The sequence below is a fragment of the Heloderma suspectum genome, chromosome 1 (genome assembly GCF_057233095.1).
Source record: "Heloderma suspectum isolate Gila_16-S chromosome 1, 16-S_ref, whole genome shotgun sequence".
In the NCBI taxonomy this organism is placed as follows: Eukaryota; Metazoa; Chordata; class Lepidosauria; order Squamata; family Helodermatidae; genus Heloderma; species Heloderma suspectum.
The window spans coordinates 365,298,111-365,325,939 of NC_139458.1; the positions used below are offsets into that span (position 1 = coordinate 365,298,111).

The following is a 27,829-nucleotide window of genomic DNA, read 5'->3' on the forward strand; positions in this document are numbered from 1 at the left end:
TTACTCAGTCGGTTGAGCAGAAGTTTGTGGTCTGGTCATAGAGGCATTAGGATTCTCGACCGCTTCCAGCACTTTACGCCAAAGTGCTGCCTTTAATCAGTCCGAGCAGTTGGGCTTTGTTTGTTTGGAAAAGGCTTGGCAATTTGGGCAGGACTCCACAACATGCCCTTTACTAGGCAAAGAGGCAGAAGGAGCAGCCATCAGAAGTTGGTAATTTACTCCCGCACTGCATACACTTCCTGGAGGGAGCCTTGAGGGTCATACGCCCCCACGGGCGATCAGAAGATCATGATACAACAAAAGGAAACAAAAGACAAACAAGAGAGAAAAATACAATAGTCAGAGAAAAGACAGAATATAATGCCAAAAGCACAATCAGACAAGCTGATCAGCGAGAAGCTTCCCTAACAAGTCTGCCACTATGGTGGTCGAAAGAGAACTGAAGGAATAGGCAGGAACCTGTGGGGACATGCACAGTTGATGTGTGGGGAGGGTTCCCACCTAAAATGCCTCAGCTGCGGAAGTTTTTCCTGAATTGTTTGTCTAAAATGGCAGGAGGGAGGTGCACGCCTGTTCCAGGATGTTTCCTGAATTCCCAGTCCACAGTGCCTAGCTAGATGTATGGCAACTTCACACGTGTGTAGGCCTTTAGACTGAATAGTGGAATCTTTTCAGGAAAGCAAACGAGGCAAGCAATGTAACAGATTTTTCCTACCTCTCACCTTTTAGTGTCCAACTCATAATCGCATTAATTACATACTCAATAAGTAGAGGAGCAAGAACAGTTTCTGTAGCTATTTGTTTTCAGGAAAATGTACTTTAATTCAGGAAAAAAAATAGTCTGCTATGAAAGAAAGCAGGACCAGATCCAAATATGGAAAATTATCTCTTGCACATCTTCCGGGTGGGATTACACATATGTTGATAATATCCTTTATCAGAAAATAAGAGATACTTGAACAGAGATCAGAACTGTTACACCCGACACCATACGAAGGGTGGGTTTGGATACTGAAACACGTGGTGACAAAGGGCGCATGACTGACAAGTGGTTCTTCCCCTTGTGCTTTCTGTATAATATGTGAGGTAGAAACTCGCGCATCTCTCCTGTATGGTTTCCAGATGTGTGTACTTTATCCAACTCCCCTTAGGGGAGATGCAGAAGTTCCCACTTGTCAGACTATACACAGGTGTTCAAAAAAGGAAGTATGAGGCACGATCTCTATTGCAGCTTCTCTGAATGTCCACAGCTCCCCAAAGAGTAAGACTTCACAGAGGGTGAAGTACTAAAATCCAGAGACGCCTGTCTGAGGTCCAAACGAGACGTGCGTAAAGTAGGAGATCTGGGATTGGATCCCCTGATTTATTTATATTTAACTTGAAAGTAGCCACAGGAGGCCCTCATTTTGATTAAAGCAGCAGTGTAGGGAAGGGAGTACTTAACCCTTTGGCCTCACATTGTTTTCTCCATCTGAAATTTCCCCCTGATGCTAGTAGCCCTGCCAGGGAAAAAAAACACAGGTAGAAATACAGGAAGCTGCCTTATACTAGGTCAGCAAATTGGTCCATCTAGCCCAGTATTTACTCCGGTAGGAGCTCTCCAGAGTTTTAAATAGGAATCTTTCCTAGCCCTGTCTGGACATGCCAGGGATTGAACCTGAGAGCTTTTTCATTCACATTATGTGCTATATTACTGAACTATGGTCCCTCTCCAATACAGATCCAGGTACCTATACCATGCCTGAATCCCCCTCACCCATCCCCTTCCCTGGTGAGCTAGTGACAGGTCTGGAGGAGCAATTTAGATTGTGTAAATAAGAGCTTTTCTACATGAGGCATTTATAATGTGTTCTCATCATTCCCTACTCATGGTTATTTATGGGTTCTTTAGACAGAACTGTTGTGACCCTCCAGTTCTGCTTCTGTGTCTAATCAGCACTTTCGCAGAATTTTTTTGTTAGAGAAGGGAAAATGCGGGATTTAATTGTGAAAGTGGGAAAAAAGTGCAATGTGTATTTGTGCTATTGAGAGAGCGCAGGACAGGAAGGCCTGGCGTGCTATGGGCCATGGGGTCACGAAGAGTCGGACACGACTGAACGACTGAACAACAACAACAACTGTATCACAGTGCCACCTAGAGGTTATGTAGGGGAAAAGCAGGAAGGGAAACACTCCTCTTGTAGTGCTTGGATCTCAATTCTGCAACAAAACCAAAAGCAGATACAGCGGATTAAAAGAGGAGTAACAGTCTCATGTAAAAAAGCTCTAACACAAAGGGAAAGGGTTAATCCCCCCACCAGTGCTGCTGTTTTGATCAATACCAGAGCCCCATCACAGCTACTTTCAAGTGATTAAAAAACAACAACATTGCACATCTCTTACATCACATATGTGTTAACCATGAGTAATATATCAAATGGCTGTTCATTTTCACATGGAAGATATGGACATAATTCCCACCTATATAGTATGCAGTTTTGCAGCATCTTACATGACAGAATCCCAGTGATTTTCTTCTACATGCCAAAGAAGAAACTTTGAGTAAGGAAGGGAGTCTTCTGACTCATCCCTAAAACCTTTCTATCGCTGTCATTCAGCAAATTCCACCTGAAGCAATTCACAGCTCTATCCAGACTTATTTCTCTGCTAGAGAGATTTAAATAATTTGATCAGACATTTTGACACTTTGTGCATAAAATAACATCGCAGCACGTTTGTGGGATTTCAGATGACGCCTTGGCAGTTGCTTCCGTAAAATAAATAAAGAGAACCTACCACTGATTCTCGCATCTTCTCAGGAAGTGGATCAGCTTGTGAATCGTCCAAATGCTGATGTAGAAGGTGAGGAAAATATTTACATTGGATAAGAGACCTGTTTTTTTAAGAAAGTAACAGTTTGTTAATCACCTATTTACAGAGCTCCTCAGAAGAAAGCAACTAGGTTAGACATACAAAAGGAAGTACTTCTTCACATAGTGCATAGTTACATTATGGAATGTTGAGCAAGGAAGGCACTCTTCTGTCTCATCCCTAAAACCTTGGTTAGCTTTAAAAGGGGATTAGAGAAAGTCATGGAGGATAAGGCTGTCAGTGGCTACTATCAATGCGGCCATTCCAGCAGGTTGCAGCAGATGAAGATGCGATGGGAAGCAGGGCCATTCCACCAGCCCTGCTGATGGGTCACTTGCTTTCCCCTCCTCTTCTCTCCCCATCCCTTTTTTCCTTTTGTGATGTGTCATTTTAGATTGTAAGCCTGTGGGCAGGGACTGATTATATGTAAGCTGCTCCAGGATAACAATGCTTTAAATAAATGCATTAATAATTGATAAATAGTCATGATGGTTATATACTACCTCCAGTATCAGAGGCAGCATGCCTCTGTATACCAGTTGCTGAAGAACACAAGTGGAAGGAAGCTATTTTTGTCTTGTTGTGGCAACAGGTTAGCCACTGTGTGAACAGAATGTGGGACTAGATGGGCCTTTGGTCTGATCCAGCATTGCTCTTACTTTCATTAGTATCTAGTTTTAGTAACCCACCAGGGTAACTAAGTGGAATCAGCTAGCTTAATATTTGAACACCAGCAGGCCCTGATGTTATACTGTAAATACAGTATTCTTTGGGGAAAAGGCCCCTGAGTGCCCCTGTGTTGGGAGGGAGGGCCTGACACCCCTGCTGGAGAGCGCTGCAATACTTTTGCAAGTGTGATAGCCATACTGCAGGTTCAGGGAGCAGTAGCAAAAGGTGATGGTCCCCACAGCAAACTGCCTAATGGGCTGCCACCAGTGGAGGCTGGTGGCTCCCATGTCAGTGGGGCGGGGAATCTGCTTCATGTTTCAGTCAGAACCAGCCAGAACTCTAAAGGAGCTATCCATGGTGCAAAGCCTTCACTGGCTGCCACTAGTTGTGATGATAAAACATGGATATGGCTGAAAGTGGCTATTCAATCCCAAATAGTCACTTTCAGTATATCCATGTTTTATAAATAGAAAATATGCTAATAGAAAATTAGTAGACAATATGCTAATTTCAAATCTAGCTTTATGTTCCAGCTTCTTTTTCATCTTTATGACACCACATCTTGTTTATACACTCCTAGTCCCTTGAATCCCCTTTAATTTAGTTCAAAGTAATTGGGGGGGGGATTATGCACTTTAATCATAGTTATTCTATGAATATTTGATGCTTTTTTAATATCAGAAGTTAGTGTTTTAATCCCAGACAAGATATTTAAGAGCAATTCAAACTGCAGAGATGTGATTAAAGGTATTAGAGTAGATTAGAAACTGTACAAGGTAACCAAGCAATGATTTGGAGGACACAACATTCCTCATTTAAAGCAAAAGGCAAATGTGTCATTTTTTATAAATAAGAATTAATGAAAAGGGTGTGTGTGTGTGTTTTAAAGGAAAAAATACATGCCCTTTTAGGAATTTTAAACAGTGATCATGGTTGTTTATCCCATCCCTGTGTCCCCCTGCTGGGAAAATTGTTGCTGCAAAATCTGTGCAGACTTGAGCATCCTAGAGCATCACTGGGATCAGTGAGCAACTTCATCAGTGTGTGCATGCCACACATGCCACACAGAGGTACTCTCGACGTGCCAACCCAGTCTAAGCATATTTACATGGGAAAGTTTCTGCAGTATGTTTCCTCCCATATGAACTTGTCCATCGTTTTCCATAATTTATGGCCCTGTTGTATGTCTCACCACCAAAAGAAGCTAAGGTGCAATCCTATACACGTTTAGTCAAAATGAAGTCCTACAACTCCCAGCATTTCTCAGCCAGCATGGGACAGGGCAATTTCTGTGGCAGCACTCTGATTGTGGAATTCCCTCCCTAGGGAGGTCACAATGGACACATGCTACAATTCTGACAAACAGTTTAAAACATTTTGAGTTCATTAAGCTTTCAATGTTCTTTTTTAATGCAAGGTTGATATTTATTTATTTATTAAATTTATTAATCGCCCATCTGACTGGTCACCCAGCCACTCTGGGCGATGTACAACCCACCATAAAACAATTTAAAACAATAAAATTTTACCATAAATTTTTTTTTCTTAAAATACCCTAACCCACCCCAAATGCCTGCCTGAACAACCACGTTTTTAATGCACGACGGAAGCTCATTAAAGAGGGGGCATGACGGAGTTCCCTAGGGAGGGAGTTCCACAGAGTGGGGGCCACCACAGAGAAGGCCCTCTCCCTCGTCCCCACCAGTCTAGCTGTCCTGGCTGATGGGACAGAGAGAAGGCCTTCCGAGGCTGATCTTGTTAAGCGGCCTGTCTGGTGTTGCTGGAGGCGCTCCTTAAGATAGGCTGGGCCGGAACCATATAGGGTTTTAAAGGTCAAAACCAACACCTTGAATTTGGCCCGGAAAACAACTGGTAACCAGTGCAACTCCTTCAGCACTGGAGTGATGTGATCTCGCCAGCGGCTGCCTTTAATCAGGCGAGCCGCCGCGTTCTGTACCAGCTGCAGTTTCCGAACCGTCTTCAAGGGTAACCCCACGTAGAGCGCATTACAGTAGTCTAAACGAGAGAAGACCAGGGCATGTACTACCGATGGGAGCAGATGGTCGGGAAGGTAGGGGCGCAGCCGCCGTATCAGATGGAGTTGATACAGCGCTGTCCAGCTCACAGCTGACACCTGAGCCTCCATGGACAGCTGGGAGTCCAAAATGACCCCCAGGCTGCGGACCTGGTCTTTCAAGGGTAGCTGTACCCCATTCAACACCAGGTCAACATCCCCCCGCCTGATAGTTACTTTCAGTTTCTTCTGCTTTTAAAAATAGCTCTGCTCTTAAATCTAGTTTGTTGTTTAAATTGGTTTTAATGTTTTGTTGCATATACCATCATGGGAACCTAGAGCTGAAAGATGGTTTATAAATATTTTAATAAATAAAAAACAAATAAGCCATCAATGTAAACCACAGTGGCAAAGAGATGAAAAACACTTGCTGATGACTTACATTAAAACAGATGGGTCACTGCTTTGCCGACTCAGATGATAAGAAAGTGCAACTAAAAGGCCACAGAAGGCAGAGAACAATGCAGGAATGTGTTGAGCATCCCACGGCTCCTGCAGAAATAGAAAAAAAAAGGGGGGGGGAGAATGCTTTCATGCTATGAATTAACAGTTGCTTTAGAAAGAAGCAAAACACTGTCTCCCCTCTTAAATTTACAGTATACTCTGTGTATTAAAAGAACTATGTTCTATCGCAGTCTGTCTAATGTGGGAGAAAATATGATGTTTCAGACACATATAATTATATAAACCACAGTATCTTTAAAATCAGCAATTAACAAAAGAACCAAGGAAACCCACATGGAAATCAAAGGCAAAACGAATAAAGTAAACTTAAAGTGAATAAATCTCATTTCCCCTCCAATGCAATAACATGTTATAGTGTAAAACGCAACACTTGAAAGTGTCGTGGATAAAAGTCTGCTCCAGAAAGTGGGAGGGCCCTCAGGAACAGCGCGACAGATGATGCTGGGGGCTGCAGGGGGAGGAAATGGGCAAAAATTGCCTCTGCCTTTTTTCAACAGAAGCGTCCTGAATCAGTCAGAACAGCAGTCCTGGATCCAGCTGTCTTCCTCACTTGTTCAGTATAGAGAACTGTTATTTGCTGATTCTACAGAACAGCAGCTTTTGCTTTCCATTACCTACACAACCGTGTGGAAGCAGCCACAGATGGTGTTACAGAGGAGCTCAGCCTGGTGGCTCTCTGTACACGAGTAGTTTTTGTCTCATATTTTTATCCATTTTGTCTCGGGGAAAAACCAGCAGAGCCAGAGGGTTGAAGCCTGCTAGGAATGAGAAGAAAGCCCCAGGTAGCTTCAGAGGATCAGAAACCCATTGTCTAGGTGCTTCTCCCAACAATTAACTTAGGGAGAGTTGTTCCCATTGAACTATGGATACTTGCAAATGCCAGCCTGACTGCCACATCATCACCCAGCCAGCTAACCCGAGAATGTACCTGTAAATTGACTAGTCTAAATAAACGGTGGGGAAATTGGCTCAATCCTGAACTGATCTCACACCCCCATGAGAGATCAGCTGGTTAAAGTGTCACCTAGGCACTCCTTATGGTACCTTTTTTGCATGCCTCTACTCAAGTGTTCTTCCAAAGCATGGCATTGTAATACATATGTGAACTAGCTTTAACTCAATCAAACATCCAGGAACCTCCCTGAGGTTCTCTTTCATTCCCTAGAGTCAAGCTATTGATCCCTTAGATCTTCACAACCCTGAGTATAACCTCAGAGTCATTAAGTTCTTTGTACTGTTGTCCTGAAGTCTACAACTACCCCTGAATGTAGGCACTCAGTTCCAAATCTTGATCAATCTTTCTTGGGATCCAGTGTGGACAGACTTGCTGTCACACAGCTCCAGGATCAGCCCAGGGTTCAGATAACTTAGATTAAGATTTAAATTGTAAGCCTGTGGGGCAGGGACTGCCTTGTTCTGAACTTTGTAAACTGCTCTGGGAGCCTTGGCTGAAAAGTGGGATAAAAATGCTTTGAATAAATAAATCAACCTTCCAAGGCTCATGATCCTTTCCTAGCATTCTCCATGCTCTGTGCCTAGCCCACGTTTAAGGACCAGAATCCTCCTTGTCTCTCCCTTGAACCACCTTGCTGCCTTGTTTCCCCAGAGAGATCTGTGTTGTCTTGTACACCTACAGAGGAAGCTTTACCCCCTGATAAAGCAAACATTGATAAAGCCAGTCCAATGCCTGGCTTCCTACATAATCTGATCAGCCTTGTGGCCCTTTTTCCTCTTTTGGTGTCTCACAGGGGCTTGCATTCTCCATTTGAGTTGCTGGCTCTGAGTCCAATGGTGGTGGTCAAGCAGGGAGTCCAGGGCATTATGGAAGCTGCTATGAGCATCTCAAGTCAAGCCCAACCATTTTAGCCACACTGCTTATGTTCTTGGTAACTTTTAGCTAGTTCTCTCCTTGCTTTCTTGCCCCAGGTCTCCTTGTCTCTCTTTGTGTTTCTTACTTCTTCAGTTTCTTACTGAAGTTTCTTACTTTCTTCAGTATAGCTGGGGTCTCTAAGGAGAAGCTCCATTTTCTCTCCATTTTAAATGTTATTTTTGCAGCAAAGGTGTTTTGGTCTCTAATAACACTTAAGCCTCCACTTGATCTCATCATTATTGGCGTGAGTACCAGTTGTGTCACGACCACCATTGGATATATCATTAATTAATTGTTCCTGGACAACTTGGTACTCAATAGTGCCTTAGGCTGCAATCCTACGGCTGCTAGACAGCGGCTGGATAGCCATAGTATTATTTGGTTTTTGGGAACCAACCTCGGAGCGCAGTTCCCAGAAAACCACTTCCCTGCCCCCTCCCCCACCACCTTGTATGCAGTGCGGATCGTCCCCAGTCCGCGCTCGTAAGAGCAGTGCAGAGTGGGAAGAAAGGGGGTGTTCCTGGGAGCAATGGCATCCGGCTGCTCCCCCCACTCTGAAGCACTGTGGCTAGACAGCCAAACTCGACTGTCTAGCCACAAATGCAGGGTGGCCGAAGCGTGGAGAAGATGCCCTCTGCGCTCCACCCACCATGCATTGAATAGGATTGCTCTCTCAGTGGCTTGAGACTTTCACCCCATTTTTAATTCATAACCAAAAGGGGGGACCTGTGCCCATTGTGTTTTTCTAGCTATCTGGGACCAACCACGAAAGGGGGTTCTTTGTGTTCACCTTGCTCTGGAACAAGGTAATTATAACCACTTCAGTACTATTTCTTTTCTTATCCTACTCTAAATCTATCAATTTTTGCTCCCCACAGCCCACCAGCACCCAAATTTTCCTTTGGCATACAGCTTCCCAAACCCTCGACTTTCCATAGTGCCTCCTCCCGCTCCTTATTTGTCAACTTTAATTCTTCAGTGTCCATCCTTCTCTATCTCTGTGTTAGGGCTATTAGAACTAGTATATTGGTCCATGTGCTATGTAGGTGGTACACCAACCAAACCATTTTTCTCATTTATTTATTTATTTATTTATTTATTTATTTATTTATTTCTATACCGCCCAATAGCCGAAGCTCTCTGGGCGGTTCACAAAAACTAAAACCAAACAACACACATTAAAACAATTTAAAATAAATAGAACATTAAAACCACAATATAACAATACAACCACAATAAAACCTAGCAGCAGTACAGGAGTTTAAAATACAGATTTAAAACAGCAAAGATAAAAATTTAGAAAGCTAAAATGCCTGGGAAAATAAAAAGGTCTTCACCTGGCGCCGAAAGGAGTACAATGTAGGTGCCAGGCGAACCTCACTAGGGAGCTCATTCCAGAGCCGGGGTGCCACAACAGAAAAAGCCCTCCTCCTAGTAGCCACCCGCCTCACTTCCTTTGGCAGGGGCTCACGGAGAAGGGCCGCTGCTGATGATCTTAAGGTCCGGGCAGGCAAATATGGGAGGAGGCGATCTTTCAGGTAACCTGGCCCCAAGCCGTTAAGGGCTTTGAATGTTAACACCAGCACTTTGAATCGGGCCCGGAAATGGACCGGCAGCCAGTGCAGCTGGAAAAGTACTGGCGTAATATGAGCTCGCAGGCCAGTCCCTGTTAACAATCTTGCTGCCCTATTTTGGACCAGCTGAAGTTTCCGGACCGTTTTCAAAGGCAGCCCCACGTATAACGCATTGCAGTAATCCAGACGAGAAGTTATCAGAGCATGGATAACTGTAGCTAGGCTATCTCTGTCCAGATAAGGGCGTAGTTGGTATACCAGCCTAAGCTGATAAAAAGTGCTCCGTGCCACTGAGTTCACCTGTGCCTCAAGTGACAGTTCTGGATCCAAGAGCACCCCCAAACTACGAACCTGATCCTTTAGGGGGAGTGCAACCCCCTCCAGAACAGGTTGATTATCACCTAGCCGGGCAGACGAACCACCCACTAACAGTACCTCCGTCTTGTCTGGATTGAGTTTCAGTTTATTGGCCCTCATCCAGTCCATTACCGTGCCCAGGCACTGGTTCAGAACAGCCACTGCCTCACCTGGTTTTGATGAGAAAGAGAGATAGAGCTGGGTGTCATCCGCATATTGATGGCACCTCAGCCCACACCTCCGGATAACCTCCCCCAGCGGTTTCATGTAGATGTTAAACAGCATGGGGGATAGAATAGAGCCCTGCGGAACCCCATGGCACAATTGCCATGGCACGGAGCAATAATCCCCCAGCACCACCTTCTGGAATCGGCCATCCAAGTAGGAGCGGAACCACTGTAGTGCAGTGCCTCCAACTCCCAACCCAGACAACCTAACCAGAAGGATACCATGGTCGATGGTATCGAAAGCCGCTGAGAGGTCCAGGAGAATCAACAGGGTCGCACTCCCCCTGTCCCTCTCCCGGCAAAGGTCATCCCACAGGGCGACCAAGGCAGTTTCCGTTCCAAAACCAGACCTGAAGCCCGATTGAAATGGATCTAGATAATCAGTTTCATTCAACAGTGCCTGGAGCTGTCCTACAACCACCCGCTCAAGCACCTTGCCCAGGAAGGGGATGTTGGCCACTGGCCTATAATTGTTAACATCCTCTGGGTCCAGGTTAGGCTTTTTCAGGAGTGGTCTAATTACTGCCTCTTTTAAAGCGGCAGGCACCACTCCCTCTCTCAAGGAGGAATTTACAACCTCCTGGACCCAGCCGGACAACCCCTCCTTGTTTGATTTAATAAGCCATGAAGGGCAAGGGTCAAGCACACAAGTGGTCGATCGGACTTGGCCAAGCACCTTGTCCGCATCCTCAGGCCTCAGTAACTGAAACTCATCCAATAAAACTGGACCAGACGGTGCTCTGAACGCCTCTACCAATGGAACTGCATTAATCGTGGTGTCCAATTCATGACGAATCTGAGCGACTTTATCCTCAAAGTGCTGCGCAAACCTGTCACAGCGTGCTACCGAGGGTTCCACCGTCTCTCTCCCTGGCCCAGAATGTAACAGGCCGCGAACCACTCGGAAAAGCTCCGCCGGATGACACTGAGAAGATGCAATGCTGGTGGAAAAGAACTGCCTCTTTGCCACCCTCACCGCCACAGAGTAGGCTCGATAGTGGGCTCTTACCTGTGTTCGGTCAGACTCAGCACAAGTTTTCCTCCACCTGCGTTCTAGCCGTCTCCCCTCTTGCTTCATTGCCCTCAGCTCAGGTGTATACCAAGGAGCTAGCCGGGCTCTGCTCAGAGGCAGAGGGCGCTTGGGCGCGATCGTGTCAACCGCCCGAGTCATCTCTGTATTCCACAGAGCGACCTGGGCTTCGACAGGAGCACCAGCCATACCAGCAGGAAAATCCCCCAGAGCCCTCTGGAATCCATCGGAATCCATTAATCTCCGGGGGCGGACCATTTTAATAGGTCCCCCACCCTTGCAGAGGGGAAAGGCCGCCAGAAGTCTAAACCTCAGCAGGAAGTGATCTGACCATGACAGAGGGACAGATGTTAATTCCTCTACTTTCAGATCACCATCCTCCTGCCCAGTCAAGAAAACCAGATCAAGCGTGTGTCCTTTTATATGCGTTGGGCCAATGACATGTTGGGACAGCCCCATGGTTGTCATGGCGGCCATGAAGTCCTGAGCCGCCCCGGATACAGCGGCCTCAGCATGGAAGTTGAGATCCCCCAGGACCATCATCCTGGGGGTCCTCAACACCAAGTCCGAGACCACCTCCGTCAGCTCAGGCAGGGAGTCTGATGGGCAGCGGGGTGGGCGGTACACCAACAGAATCCCTAATCTGTCCCGGGTACCCAACACAAGGTACAGACACTCAAGATCTGCACTCGAATGAGCAGGAAGCCTGGAGAGGGAGATTGAATTCCTATAGACCACAGCAACCCCCCCTCCCCGACCCTCAAGTCGGTGTTGGTGCTGCACCGAGTACCCAGGAGGGCACAGCTGGGAGAGAGTGACCCCTCCCAGTTCCCCCACCCAGGTCTCAGTAATACATGCCAGGTCAGCCCCCTCATCTACAATCAAATCATGGATGAGGGAGGTCTTATTTTGGGCCGACCTGGCATTCAGCAGCAGCACCACCAGACCCGAGGGCAGACTGGTAAGGCTGCCAGGAACCATCAGGTTGGGGGAAGAACCTAGAAGAGGGGACAGCTGTAAGGTGTCTAGCCCCTCTTCTCCTCAGCTGGCCTGTTAATCCCCCAACGCCATACCTCCCCCTGCCCGTGACCACAGTTATGGTGGCACCTCCCCCACCCCCTGAGTTGTCCAATAGTCCTCCCAGGCACATATTAAAATATTAAGATATAAAATATACAATAGTTTAAAAGAATATAAAAGAGATAAAAGAGAACAGCAGCTAAGAAGGAGCAGATAGTCCACGTTTGCCCCTTCCCCTGGTCTTTTATTTATTTATTATTATTTATTTATTATTGCATTTATATCCCACCTTTTTTCCTCTTGCAAGGCACCCAAGGTGGCTTACATTATCCTCCTCCTCTCCATTTTATCCTCACAACAACAACCCTGTGAGGTAGGTTGGGCTGAGAGTGTGTGACTGGCCCAAAGTCACCCAGTGAACTTCCATGGCCGAGTGGGAACTAGAACCCGGATCTCCCAGCTCCTAGTCCAACACTCTTGCCACTACACCACACTGGCTCTTACCTCTTTGTGCTGCCTGGAAATCTATGGTAGTTTTTTTATTTTATCCCACGCGGGTCCCTCTTCTGGTCTCAACACAGTCACATCATGCACCCTCCATGCGGTGACCATGGTCCTTTCTCAATCTTTCTCTCAATTTTTTTATAATGTGTACGTGTGTGCATTAAAATAAAATCCTATACATTTTGACTTTAATAGTTCTTTGAACAATTCTAACCCACTTTAGAGTAGCTACTCCCCATTTACTTGAAACGCAGTGCATGCGTGTGCTGTGTGCGTGCCACACTTCTGGAAAAATCCTTTTGTCCCTGAATCTGTCTTGACACATGTACACATACAAGTTTGCGTACACATGTGAATGGAGGATGCATGGTAACAGTGCGAAATGACTCCCATATAAGTTCTGACAACTTTTACACCACCACTACAAAACTAAAAATAAAAGTTGTGTTGGCATGATTGAAATGACTGAAATTGTGTAAGGAGCTGCCTCACACCAACTGCTAGCTGTATGGAGCTTCCTCCATGGGTTGTGTTTCAAACAACAACTGCGGCCATAGCTTATGCATATAAATTGGGCCTAAATATGTCAGCATTAATTGGTTAATTACTGTGCAGGCAGTCATGTCATTCTTTCACTTTCTTTAACTACTTCTGCTTCTGGATTCAAAGGTTTCTCTGTTGGCACTTTACTAATATTTCCATAAACTCAAGGTACGACTCCATATATACTGAAAGCCATCTCTCTAGGGGAAAGCATGATGAGAAATCAAAACACATTCAATTTTTACATCTATGAGCATCTTATCATTCATTAGATAATGAACAGTATAAAACCTGAAGCTCTTTCCAAAGTTCATATCAGTAATAGCTGTAGAAAAGACCCCAAGGGTATCTAATTTGGAAAGCTTTTCTCAATTTATAGCCAGTCTCCAAAGCACTCTCCCATATATTGAATTATTTTTATATGTTGACAGTAGATTTTTCTACTTATCTATGAATGGTACTTAATGAATTATTGAATTGTTTTAAATGAGCATCTGTGGATATCAATCCTTGTTTTGTTTTTAAAAATCTACTGAGGATTCCTGCTGCTTGGAAGGTATCTTTACATTCTATGCACTGCCCCTCTGAAACTTTAATTAAGGAAATTAGTCAAAGTTATGGATGTATGGATTAAGTTACTGCTACTAAAAAGAAGGCATCCCAAAGCAGTTCATGCCTCATTAATATGACTGATCAGTGTGGGAGATTATCAATCTACAATTTAAACTATACCAACCCCACCTGTTAAGAAAGCCTTGGACAGTAACTATACCCATGGGAACCAGAGAACCAGTTTTGTGGGCATGTACTTCTGGGCTTATGAGTACATACACGCAGGATGCATTCTGGCAGATGTACCGCCACCAAATGTACCCACAAGCAGAGGTAGTGAATCTGTCTCCAATGAAAACATAAAGTGGTTTGATATGAAGAATAAGCAGTCTTGAACCAATGGCGGACAGTCTGGAAGGATGAGTTAGTTGGATAGCACCAGTGTTTTCATGAAGTATCAACATAACTCCATGTTGGCACTGTGACATGGCATGCACAGATTGCCATAAATAAGCCTGCTGCCCCCACTGCTTTCTGAGCTAATTTCATAAGAGAGGAAGGTTAAGGGACATCCTAACAAGAAACTGGAGTGGGTCCCATCAGGCAGGAGGTGGATAGTCTACACATACCTGCTGGCAAATCCTGCAACCAAGGTGATAGCTGCCCTTCCTCTGAATTCAGAGGAATTCATGAGCTTCCACCGCGCATTAAAAACGTGGTTGTTCAGGCAGGCATTTGGGGTGAGTTAGGGTATTTTTTAGAAAAATGATGTTTTTACTGTAGAATTTTATTGTTTTAAACTGTTTTATTATATACTCTGTACATTGCCTAGAGTGGCTGGGTGACCAGCCAGATGGGCGATTAACAAATTTAATAAATAAATAAATGGGCAAGTATGGGTTGTATTCAATATTAGTCCTGCTAAGAGTAGACCCACTGAAATGAATCACTTACGTTAGTTGTGTCAAACTTAAGCCCCATTCATTTCAATGAGACTACTCTAAGTAGAACCAATATTGGAGACAACACTTTGAGTCACCCTATCACAGAGGAGATAATCCCAACAGCAACGTTGCAGTTCAGTGCTGCAAACCACCATCTGACGAAGCTGCATAGTTGTGAACAACATGCTCCTGTACTTATGAAGGAGCTGCAAACTCAGATGAGGGGCCACAACTTGGTGGTAAAGCACATGCATTGCATCCAGAAGGTCCCATCAAATCACAACATTTCAAAACACACATTGGAAGTGGTGTCCAAACTTTTCTTCCCTCCTCCTCCGTCTTCTTTTTTTAAATTAAAGAAGGCAGATTAAAATGAAGGATGAATGAGAAAGGCTGTGATGCGGAATTCTACTGGAGTTACTAGGAGTCAGTCACTGATTTTAGCCATCTAGCCCAACACAGTAATCAGCACTGCAGAAGAACTGCTCAAAAGCGTAAGTTAATAATGGAGTAGTTATGAGCTCCTCCTCATTCTATACCCAAACACGCATGCCCCGATTGTCTTATCTGAGCCATTTATTTTTTTATATTCCCGTTTGTGAGCTAGTCTAATCGGGGGGTGGGGGGGATGCAAGATATACCAGCCTGTGTCTGGTGCAAGGATGGGAACCCTCATTCCTAATTCGGTTGAAGACCATGTACTGTATACTGATGTCATTCTTATGTTCTCATGACACACAAAAGACTGGAGCAGAGAATCCCGAAGGCATCATTGTGGCTGAGAAATGACCTTCTGAGACTTGTTAGCTATCTGGTGCTTGAAGATTTTCAGCCACTTGGATTTCAGCATGACACTACCTTTGGCTCTTACTGGTCTCTGGAGGAAAAGATCCTGCCTTGTGGGGCTGGGCCCATGCTTTCCACACATTATGTGGTATCTCTATTTGTGCTAAAGGAAGAACCTGTTGCCAAAGATGCCGTGCTCCCTAGGAGAAAAGGAAGTGCTAAATTCCTTTTTATTTTCCCGGGCATTTAGCATTTTAGCTTTCTAGACTTTTAGCTTTGCTGTTTTAAATCTGCACTTTAAATTCCTGCACTGCTGCTAGTTTTTATTGTGGTTGTATTGTTATATTGTGGTTTTAATGTTTTATATATTTTAAATTGTTTTATTGTGCACCATTTGGTGTTAATTTTTGTGAACTGCCCAGAGAGCTTCAGCTATTGGGCAGTATAGAAATGAAATAAATAAATAAGCCACTACTACTTTTCTGTGAAACCCAGTTATGCTTAGGGCTGTGTCTATGTCATGATACTGGAATACAGAAAAGCTGCAGAACGCAGTAGTGATCACAGACTTCAGCTTCCAATTTAATTTTTTAAAGGACATTTCTAGTCCTTATGATTGCAAAGAGAGAGCGTGTGGGCAATTTGTAGTGAAATATCAGAACCCAGGATAGATACATTTTCAAGTGTACAGGAGGCATAACTGGACTATACAGAGTTTCAAGTACCCTATATAGCAACTTATACAACCCTGGTTATACTACTGGCCATCATCTCAGCCGTTTAGCAAAGAGTTTTGTGGGTCAATTGTGTACAGCATGAAATGTTGTTTTGGTTGTTTTAAAACCGTCAGATTTTACATTTCACAGGAAGCTAAATCTTATAAGAAAGGGAATACAGGTGTTCTTTCTTTACATTTTATATTCCTTCTCTTCCCCATCTGTTTCCTTTCTAAAGTGCTCTGATCTTATTCACTGCTGTTCATGTGGAAGCCATTCCTCGGTTACTGCTGTTCATTATACTTCCCCCTTCCCCCCAACCCACCTTCAGTTCTTCTCTATCCTTTTGGAGATGGAATGAACAGAAGTGTACACCATTGTTTTTATAGTGAAGCTGTAGGATACTTTTTTATTTTACCTCAAAAAAATTATTATTACTGACTGTTCTGAAAAGTTGAGACTTCTGCTTTAAAAAAAAAAAATCTGTCCTAATTATCACTTCATCTTCCAAACTGCTCTTCTGTTATATATCCTTTTCATTTCTCTGCGACACCTGCATTGGTCTGTGGGGTAAATTTCTCTCTGGGAAGAAAGTGGATTTTTGTGTTCTTGTATTCTATCTATGTGGTCCACAAGGGATATAGGCAGCAAAGGATTGTGCAATGCGGGTGTCCTTTCTACTGAACTGCAGCATGTGCCACCCCACCGCAAGTATGCCCTAAATGGGCAATAAAAGATATTTAACATCATGTTTTAAAGGAAATTGGGTTTAACAGAAGTCTTCACACTGTATAAAGAGGTACGAAAATTCCAACCCCAGAGTGGACGAAGGTTAGAAGATGAAATAAGTGGCATCATTATTACATGCTTAATTATTCTGCTTAAGAGTATCTTCAAAAAGAACAGGGTCATAAAAATTCAAATGAGGTGTAATTTTCCTGTACGAACAGAAAGTCTGCAGTTAATATGTGTAATTTGCAGCTGATATCTTGTAAATCTTTCACAGCACTCTCCAACTTCAGGGTAGCATTATAAGCACATTTCAAAGCAGTATGAAACCTAGCCTATGGGCAAGATTGCTTATCTGCAAAACCACCTGCCTGGTGTAATTTAGATGATTGTGCTGTGAAAAGATGTGCAAATGGCAGAACATGTTTAAAAGGATTGTCCTTAATGCTATTTACCAAAAAGGCGATTTGGAAGTTCAGTTAACCCTCAGATAGCACAAAACTATACAAAGCAATGTATGAATGCATTTGCATTAGATTCTCATTCTCTCCTCTGTAATCTCATACAATATTTCCCAGGTCCTTCTGCTTTTAATGCCTCTTTTTCCATCTTCACAAGAGACAAAGGCTCAGCAAAAGGTGCAATCTGCTTTGCATGGTGGAGGAACGCGCACGAACTCCTTCCTCCCACCATGCAACAAATGTAACGTGTGACGCAGGGCCTCCACATCATAGCCCATACATGCGATGCACCAATTTGCACAACCTTCCTTCTCCCCTACCATCCACTTTTTGCGAGGAGGAAATCATGCAAAACAGGACACTGGGCATACAGATCACTTAAGAGGAAAACAGAGAAACTGATGCTAGAGCTATTATAGTTGTTGACCTGTTTTGCTACCAGAATCACTCCTTCTTACCTTTACTGAGTTGAAGCAGAATGCATACAGGACAATTACAACTATAAAGCTTCGAGAAACACTGTACAGTGAAGATATCATCCCAGCAGCAGCTGAAATACAGAAATCAAAATTTACTACTTCCCATGTGGATATAGCTGATGTAGTACAAATCAAAACTTTGAAAGATGCCAATTTATTAGAAAAATTAGTCCCAGGCTGTTTTTCCTGGATGAATTACATTAGGTCATAAAATCAAATTATTGAGCCCAGAGAGATCTGAATGTCACCCTTAAAACACAATCTTACAATACAGATGAAATGAAATGAAATCACAAATGCCACATTGCTGTGAGATACAGGAACCAGTATGAATAAAGCGCACAATGCCAGAGGAACCTCTCAAATGTCTCTGATTTAAAAGGAACACTTTTAAATATCCCTTTCTCTGCGTTATGTGCCTTGGGAAATCTGCAGTTTCCACCAGGCATCCTTGGCATTGGCCTCAATTTCTTTTGGATTTTCTGGCAGCTGTGTCTAATAGCTGTTATAGCCCATTCATTGCCCTGACGACCAAACTGATAGTGAAGGGATCTTTGCTCTGTTGCCTTTTCCACTGAGGTGCAGCATGGCGGAAATGATGAGAAACAGCACAAGCAGGCGAAAGCATGAGGTGCTACAAGTCTTCCAGAGGCATAACATCACTGCTGGCTCATCAGGCAATTCCTCCTCCAGCCAGCAGGAGCAGTAGGAGCAGCAAGAGCAGTGAAGAGAGAGAGGGTTAGAGCTGTGCTACTGGAAGTTAGCATCCATCTCTGAGCTTTCTGACCTCTACATTCTCTGCAGGCTGCAGAGAGGATAAAGTCACCAGGGACAACTGTCTTAAACTGGGGCCTGGCCAGGGACCACACACTAAACAGATTCGAGGGTACCAATATGACTCAAGTCCGGTTGTGTGAAAGAATGATTTATTGATGGAAAATGGAAGCAGAGAAAGCAACAGAAAACTCACATGTCCTTTAACTCTTGGTTCAGTTACTCTGATTCCCAGGGGAGTGAGGGGGCACTGTTCCTCGGGGCTGGTTATCTGAGCAGGTGGTGCATCTTCCCCCTCTCAGACGAGAACAGGTAACAGGCCAATTTGCTCAGGATTTTATAGAGCAAGCCTCACTAAGTTAGGAAACTGTCAGAAAGTGCGCACACTGCTTGCCCCTCCCCCTTTAACTAGCCCCTTCTCTCTTGGCAGCAAAATAAGTTTCTCACAGTATAGAAAGAAGCATCCCTTATCAGTTAGAAGGTACACAGTGTGAAGAGCAACTACTGTGCATTGTTTTTGCTTGTTAGTAGCAAAAAGCATGGCCTTCACTGTATGAGAACCAACTCTAAAATCATGAAAATTACTAGCTTTCTAGCAAATTAGTGTACTTACGCTGTTAATTACTGTATTAAATACTGCATGTGATTCTGGGCAAATTCACATTTGACTGCCTGCTATTCTCCTGAAACCAAATCCAATACAACAACCATCCATCTTAGGGATGCTATCAGCTGGAAAACAGCCAAACTAGTGATTGTGTTCGCTCTCTTGCTGGGCAAAGGAGATGAAAACTAGTTCTGTCACTGCTGCAGTATTCCGCATTTTAAATTCTGAAATGCTTTAAAATAATCATTAAATACATTTTTTGTTTGTATAAGGGCTGGCCCAATGGCACCAGCAATTCAAGCAGTCACTTATAGCAATAATATTTGTAGGGACACCAATAAAGTCACATGATCTCTGAGAGGTAATTCACAGCGGATGCCAAGGCACAACTCTCCGATCATGTAACCACCTAAAGCAACAAAATGTCCTGGGCTGAGCCGACAATAGTCATCATGATCCAAAGCTCAGTGATACTCTACATTTATGTCAATGCTGGAATATACTCAGTGCATGTATTTAATAGGACTGAGCCACCAATTGCAAACCATGTTTCTGAAGGAGATATTGCCCTGGTTGCACTGAACAACGGGCAATAGTATTGTTTATCACAGTCTAGTCCAGCTTTCTTGAACAGCATGTCAAGTAGTGTAACCAGATGTAAAGGCTCCTATACCTTTAACAGTTGTGTAGAAGGGTTTTTTGTTGGGGGGGCAGATTCAGATTGCCATACTGCAGTGAGAACAGTTGCAATTGATAAAATTCCTGGTTCTACAAAGCTATTAAAGGCACAGGAGCGCAGTTTTCTGTTGCATCTAGTCATTTCAAATTTAAACCCAGTTTTGATTAATATGAGGGTCTCCCCCGCATCTATATATCATCATCATCATCACTATCATCATAATTAATAATAATAATAATAATGGGATGTATGTCTGTCTGTCTATCTGTTGCTCCATCACCACCATAGCACCAAGATTGCAAAACCTAGACATCTGAAACTTGGCAAGCATACTAAAGGGGCTCTAGGGGTGTGCACCTCAGGGGTATTTTGTTTTTAAAACACATCAATTAATTTTAATTAATCTAAATGTGTGCATGTGGCTGAAACCTGCAGTAATATCTTGAGCCACTAGGGGAAGTCTTCCCTCACCAGCACATAATATCCCTAACCAGACCATACAGTTTGAAGCCAGGGAGCTTAGTAGGCTGAGGGAGATAGTTATACGCTGTGGGGCAGCCCACCCCAAGGGGAACAGAGTGGACATACCCCTCCTTCTGGAGCCAATGGGGTGCATCATGGCAGGAGCCATGCCTAGGGGTGCCAATGTGTGTAGCTTCATTCAGATGGGGTGGGCATAACGTGTCCAACTGTGACAGCTATGTATGTTTGCTTTAAGGCTTTGCTGTATCACACTAAGGGCTAATCCAACCTGTGCAAAGTTGGGTTAGTTTGCTAGTATATATAATATAATAAGTTGCTTACCAGAACCACCAAATACCAGCATATCTATTTGTTCCAGTAGATATATGCAGAAAGTGTTGATTTGTGGGAAAAGACCAAGAAGAGAAATTGCAGGAAAGCAATATAAAAATCCTAAAATTAAACACACAAACAGAAAATGAGTTTATTTGTTGTATAAGGTCTCATATGAAAAAAAAAAAGTTAGATTTTTTTTTTATTGGACAACTTCTGTCATGGGAGCATGGAAACTTTTATGTCAACAAGGAGGTAATTTGGAAGAACTCACGGGCCCATATCAAAGCCATTACTTGCACATTTCAAACTTCTTGTTACATTATTGAGAATTTACCACATAAAGTGATATAATATAAATATATTGAATATTATTATTTAAGGAAGAATCCTATGGCCACTAGACAGCATCTAGATGGCCATAGGATTTTTCAGCCAGGGCTCTGAGCTCGGTTCCCAGAAACTGTGCTCCCTGCCCCCTCCCCCACCGCCTCATAGGCAGCACGGTTCATCCCTGGCTCTGTGTTCGCCAGAGCAGCACAGAGAGGGCGAAAAGGGGCGTTCCTGGGGGTGGGAGGGAAGGAGACAATGGAAGCACCATTATGCTTCCTATGAGCCGTCCGGCCTCCCCCCCCCCCCCCGACATGCCCTGGTGAGACAGCCAAAATCCACAGTCTAGCCACAAATGCAGGGCAGCCAGAGCACGGAGGAAAGGATCCCCTCCGTGCTCTGTCCACCCTGCATTGGATAGTCAGCCGCCTCCGAGTTCAGAGACAGCTGACTATGCCCATAGGACTGCGCCCTCCAGAGAGCTTCGGCTATTGGGCGGTATAGAAATGAAATGAAATAAATAAAATAAAAATAAAAATGAATCATTGCTTGATATATGGTCTAAATAACATACAGTTTGGCAGTGACAGCTGGTATTCATTGGAAACGGTGGGGTGGCAGGAAGGGCAGCCAGTGGTAGGTGGAGCCAGAGCAAATGGTTGGCAGAGCCATTTTGGTTTTGTCCCCGTCCTCTTCCCTTGCAATGACACCAAGAACATTTAAATACTGCAATACAAGCCACCACCAGATTAACAGAGAACCCGAGACTCAGGTTCAAACCCCACTTAGCCAAAAATGCACTCAAACAAATGGATCCTCCTACATTTGCATGACTTTTCCATGGGATCTCCCCCAAACCACCATCAAATGACAGGTAATATCTGCCTCCATAGACTGGACTGTAAAAATTATGGATCTTGCTCTTTCTAGTGCCCCCATCATGCAAAAACATTGATCCAATGCATGGATCCTCATGGATCTATATGACTTTTACATGGGATCTCCTCCAAAGCACCAGCAAATCACAGGACACATCTCTGTTCATGAAGCTGACCTATGACTTGGGAGCTCTGGGGGGATGCCTTGTAAAAAGCACGAGGATCCGTAAGAATCTGTGCCTAAAATACATGTTTTTGTACCAACCGTCACTGGAAAGTGCTGGAGCCCTGATTCTTACTATGCAGTCCATAGACACAAACATATGCTTTAATTATGTGGTGGTGGTGGTGGAACCCAGACTCCAGAGAAAAATAGAGATCCAAAGCCGACCAAGAAAAGCAATCCCCCATTGAGCCATGAAAGTCACTGGGTGGGGACCCTGGCCCAGTCCCCCTCCCCCCACACACACACTCATTCATTTGCTCACTCTCCTCCCCGGCTCAAGCCTATGTCCTTTCCTCACTCTGCTAGCCCTACAATTTTCACTTATCTCCCCCCGCCCCCTCCAACAGCCTTCCATCTCTGCCCCTCCTGACTGCTTCTATTTCAGTGCCCCCTAGCCAGTGACTTCATTTTCAGTCCATTTTTCATCCCACCCAGGCCCTCCATTTTCACTCCATTCTTCCCTCTCACCCTAGCTTTCCATTCCATAAGAATCCATTGACCACATCTGTCAATCTTTCCTGCCCTCCCCACCATTGCTTCTTGATGTACGAAGGCTACCGCTACCACAGACAGCCTCCTGTACTATTGAGGGGAAAATTAATGCTGTGCTTTTGAGTTTCTCAAGGGTTTGATTGCCCTGCTGACTAAGGAGGAGACTAACAGCTAGTACCAGCCCCTGAGTAGCTAGTAGGGTGGCCACTCACATCTTACCAAAAAAAAGAGGAAACACATCACCAAAAAAGAGGGCAAAAAGGGACAAAGATTTGCATGAAATTTGCATGTCCTGATTTATATGTATAGATTCACATTTTAAAATAATTGCTATAATTTAAAATAGAAATACAATACATCAAACCATAGTGGGAAGATTGTGACCAAGTGATAACCTGGGTTCCTTCTCAGTCTGCTGCCCAGGTGCTAACTGTTGATGGGCAACTTCAAAGTCCCTGCTCTCCTTTTTACAGTTCTTCATCTTTAACCTGGACATGGACAGCCCTTCAAATAGAGGACTGCCCTCTGTAAAGCAGGGCACATGGCTACCCTAGTGAAACGAAAGGAGCTAGGCAGGGACAACCTGAGCCTGATGGGGCAGGTGCCCTTTTTACCCTAATGAATCAGCATGCACTGCAGTTTGGTTAACAAAACGTACCATGATATCCCCATAAACCCACATTCCCTTTAAACTCTGGAGACATACTCTGACCCATACACCCCCTATCCTAGTATACTTAGAGATGGGTGGATCAGTCTATTTCCAGTATGTGTCATTTTCACATATGATCATTCATAGGTCCATTCCATCCCATTTCTACATTGATCTGTGATATTTTTAAAGAATCTGCATAAAAATTCTTAAATACTGTTTATGAACATATTTCCACACAAAATACACATTTCTAAGTAATTTATCCTAAAATATGTATTTTTGTATTCATTTTGATATACTTTTTGAGCCAAGAACTGCGTTGCAAAATTTGGAGAAGGGCAAAAGCTGGAAAATAACAGCATTCTGATATGCACATTAGTCTGGGAAGCACAAATCAACTCAGTTCATTTCAAAATGCAGACTGAATGAAATCCCCAGGCATTCCGAAGTAATGACTAGTACAGAACGCTGAGTGGTAGCTTTTTAGTGCCAGGACTGGACTCATGGATATAAAGCTGCATCCAAATTTGATGACTATTACAACTGTGAGGAGCATAATAATCTGCTTTGGGATTATTTTATATTGAAAAGTGGGTAATACATTTCAGAAATGAATAAAATAAATAACTTGCTGCAATGCCTCTAGCCCTGGGGAAAACGCCATTTGCCAATGGCAAGACCTTATGGCACAGTGCACTTCAGCATAGCGCACCAGGCACTGGAGAGAATGAGAGGGAAAGATCTCCCTCCCTGCAGTATGCTCAATGGTATAATGGAGCCAGAGCTCACAGGGGCACAGCATGAACACTTTTTTATTAGCAGGGATGCTGACATCATCTGCCACCGCCCCCCCCCCCCCCCGAATTCTTTGTTCCCTTTGAGCTTGGCTGAAATTCTCACATTAGCTGGTAGGGAAAAGAATTTTCCCCAAAACAATATATTATTGTCCCACTATGGTGGGACATATGAAGCACACTCCGGGAGAGAGCGGAGGACAGGAAGGGGTGCTATGGTCCATGGGGTCACGAAGAGTCGGACACAACTTAACGACTGAACAACAACATGGTGGGACATGGGAGACAGCCTTCTCTGCTGTGGCATCCCGGTTGTGGAATGCTCTCCCCTTGGTGGCCCGATGCGTGCAGACATTGGTTTCATTTTGGCGCCAAATAAAAACATGGGTTTTTACCAAAGCCTTTGAGGGCTAAATGCATTCCCTAAAGTAGCACACTGTTTTAACTGTTTTATTGTTTTAGATTTTAATTGGTATTAGCTTGTTTAATGGTTTAATATGTTTTAGGTGTTTAAATTATTTATTGTTTTATACTGTTTAATTGATTTTATCTGTACTGAGAGCTTGATGATATAGGGCGGAACACAAATGTTTTAAACAAACACATAAATATTGTTCCCTACTGTAACACAAAGTATTCAGTAACAAAGTAACAGTGTCTTGGTCCTGAATGGGCAATTAAGGCCCATTAGCTTTACAAAAGACCTACTCATTGTGGAGCTGAAAAAGCTAGAACTAGTTTGTTGAAATGGATCAATACCTTGGGACACTCTTTGGGGGTGTGCCTATGGTGACTATCACAATGACCACCTGTACTTCAAAGTTTACCACCACAGCACTAAGCATGCTCCTGCCAGAACACCAGTAATTGTGGTCGAAGGGAACGGGGAAGAGGCTGGGCAAGAAAGTTTGGACATTCAATGGGGAATCAGGTTTTTTGGGAAGTAGCTTGGCTTCTTCATGGATCACTGCCTTGTTGTGGCGAAGGGGCTTGCGTAACTCAGTGAAGCCATAAGCTATGCCATGCAGGGCCACCCAGGACGGACAGGTCATGGCAGAGAGTTCTGACAAAATGTGGTCCACTGGAGAAGGAAATGGCAAACCACTCCAGTATTCTTGCCAAGAAAACCCCATGGAACGTATCACAAGGCTAAAAGAGATGACGCCGGAAGATGAGCCCCTCAGGTCGGAAGGGGTCCAATATACTACTGGGGAAGAGCATAGGGTATTTCCAAGTAGCGCCAGAAAGAGTGAAGCGGCTGGGCCAAAGCCGAAAGGACACTCAGCTGTGGATGTGTCTGGTGGGGAAAAGAAAGTCCGATGCTGTAAAGAACAATATTGTTTAGGAACCTGGAATGTCAGATCAATGAATCAAGGTAAGCTGAAGGTGGTCAAACATGAGATGGCAAGATTGAACATCGACATCTTGGGAATCAGCGAACTAAAATGGACAGGCATGGGCGAATTTAATTCAGGTGACCATCCTATCTACTACTGTGGGCAAGACTCCCTTAGAAGAAATGGAGTAGCACTCATAGTCAACAAAAGGGTGGGAAAAGCAGTACTGGGGTACAATCTTAAAAACGATAGAATGATCTCAGTACGAATCCAAGGCAAACCATTCAACATCACAGTAATTCAAGTCTATGCCCCAACCACTGATGCCGAAGAAGCTGAGGTTGATTGGTTCTATGAAGACCTACAACCCCTTCTAGAACTAACACCAACAAAAGATGTCCTCTTCATCATAGGGGATTGGAATGCTAAAGTAGGAAGTCAAGAAATCACTGGGATAACAGGCAGGCATGGCCTTGGTGTACAAAATGAAGCAGGACAAATGCTAATAGAGTTTTGCCAAGAGAACACGCTGATCATAGCAAACACTCTTTTCCAACAGCACAAGAGACGACTCTACACATGGACATCACCAGATGGTCAATATCGAAATCAGATTGATTATGTCCTTTGCAGCCAAAGATGGAGAAGCTCTATACAGTCAGTAAAAACAAGACCTGGAGCTGACTGTGGCTCAGATCATGAGCTTCTTGTTGCAAAATTTCGGCTTAAATTGAAGAACGTAGGGAAAACCACTAAACCATTCAGGTATGACCTAAATCATATCCCTTATGAATATACAGTGGAGGTGAGGAATAGATTTCAGGGATTAGACCTGATAGACAGAGTGCCTGAGGAACTATGGACAGAGGTGCGTAACATTGTTCAGGAGGCAGCAACGAAAACCATCCCAAAGAAAAAGAAATGCAAGTAAGCCAAGTGGCTGTCTGATGAGGCTTTACAAGTAGCTCACGAAAGAAGGGAAGCGAAAAGCAAGGGAGAAAGGGGAAGATATATCCAACTGAATGCAGAGTTCCAGAGAATAGCAAGGAGAGACAAGAAGGCCTTCTTAAATGAACAATGCAAAGAAATCGAGGAAAACAACAGAATGGGAAAGACTAGAGATCTCTTCAAGAAAATCGGAGATCTCAAGGGAACGTTTTGTGCAAAGACGGGCATGATAAAGGACAAAGAAGGCAGGGACCTAACAGAAGCAGATGAGATTAAGAAGAGGTGGAAAGAATACACACAAGAACTATACAGGAAAGATCTGAATGTCCCTGATAGCCATGATAGTGTGGTCACTGAACTTGAGCCGGACATCCTAGAGAGTGAAGTCAAGTGGGCCTTAGGAAGCATTACTAACAACAAAGCTAGCGGAGATGGCAGTATTCCAGCTGAGCTATTTAAAATCCTAAAAGATGATGCTGTTAAAGTGCTGCATTCAATACGCCAACAAATTTGGAACACTCAGCAATGGCCGCAAGACTGGAAAAGGTCAGTTTACATTCCAATTCCAAAGAAGGGCAATGCCAAAGAGTGTTCAAACTACCGCACAATTGCGCTCATTTCACATGCCAGCATGGTGATGCTCAAAATCCTACACGCTATGCTTCAGCACTATGCGAACCGAGAACTACCGGAAGTACAAGCTGGGTTTCGAAGAGGCAGAGGAACTAGAGATCAAATCGCCAACATTCGCTGCATCATGGAGAAAGCAAGAGAATTCCAGAAAAACGTCTATTTCTGCTTCATTGACTACGCTAAAGCCTTTGATTGTGTGGATCACAACAAACTGTGGCAAACTCTTAAAGTGATGGGAGTACCAGACCACCTTACCTGTCTCCTGAGAAACCTGTACGAGGGTCAAGAAGCAACAGTAAGAACTGGACATGGAACAACCGATTGTTTCCAAATTGGGAAAGGAGTACGACAAGGTTGCATATTGTCACTCTGCTTATTTAACCTATATGCAGAGTACATCATGAGAAACGCCGGGATGGATGAATCACAGGTCGGAATTAAGATTGCTGGGAGAATTATCAACAACCTCCAATATGCAGACGATACCACCCTAATGGCAGAAAGCGAAGAGGATCTAAAGAGCCTCTTGTTGAGGGTGAAAGAGGAGAGTGCAAAAGCTGGTTTGAAACTCAACATTAAAAAAACGAAGATCATGGCATCTGGCCCCATCACTTCCTGGCATATAGAAGGGGAAGAAATGGAAGCAGTGACAGATTTTACTTTCTTGGGCTCCAAGATCACGGCAGACGGTGACTGTAGCCATGAAATTAAAAGACGCTTGCTCCTTGGGAGGAAAGCTATGGCAAACCTAGACAGCACAGTAAGAATCAGAGACATCACCTTGCCGACAGAGGTCCATCTAATCAAAGCTATGGTTTTCCCAGTAGTAAT

The 27,829-nt window shown here is 44.0% G+C and overlaps 1 protein-coding gene across 1 annotated transcript in view; it reads right to left on the reverse strand.

Moving 5' to 3' along the window:
• PCNX2 (pecanex 2) overlaps positions 1 to 27,829 on the reverse strand; it is a 164,135-nt gene that overhangs the window by 87,647 nt on the left and 48,659 nt on the right. The window contains exons 14-17 of the mRNA XM_084828140.1: positions 20,715 to 20,825; positions 17,830 to 17,921; positions 5,976 to 6,085; positions 2,776 to 2,872 (exon numbers count right to left, since the gene is read on the reverse strand). Of these exons, the coding sequence (XP_084684266.1) occupies positions 2,776 to 2,872; positions 5,976 to 6,085; positions 17,830 to 17,921; positions 20,715 to 20,825 (410 nt within the window). The remainder of the gene's footprint in view (positions 1 to 2,775; positions 2,873 to 5,975; positions 6,086 to 17,829; positions 17,922 to 20,714; positions 20,826 to 27,829) is intronic.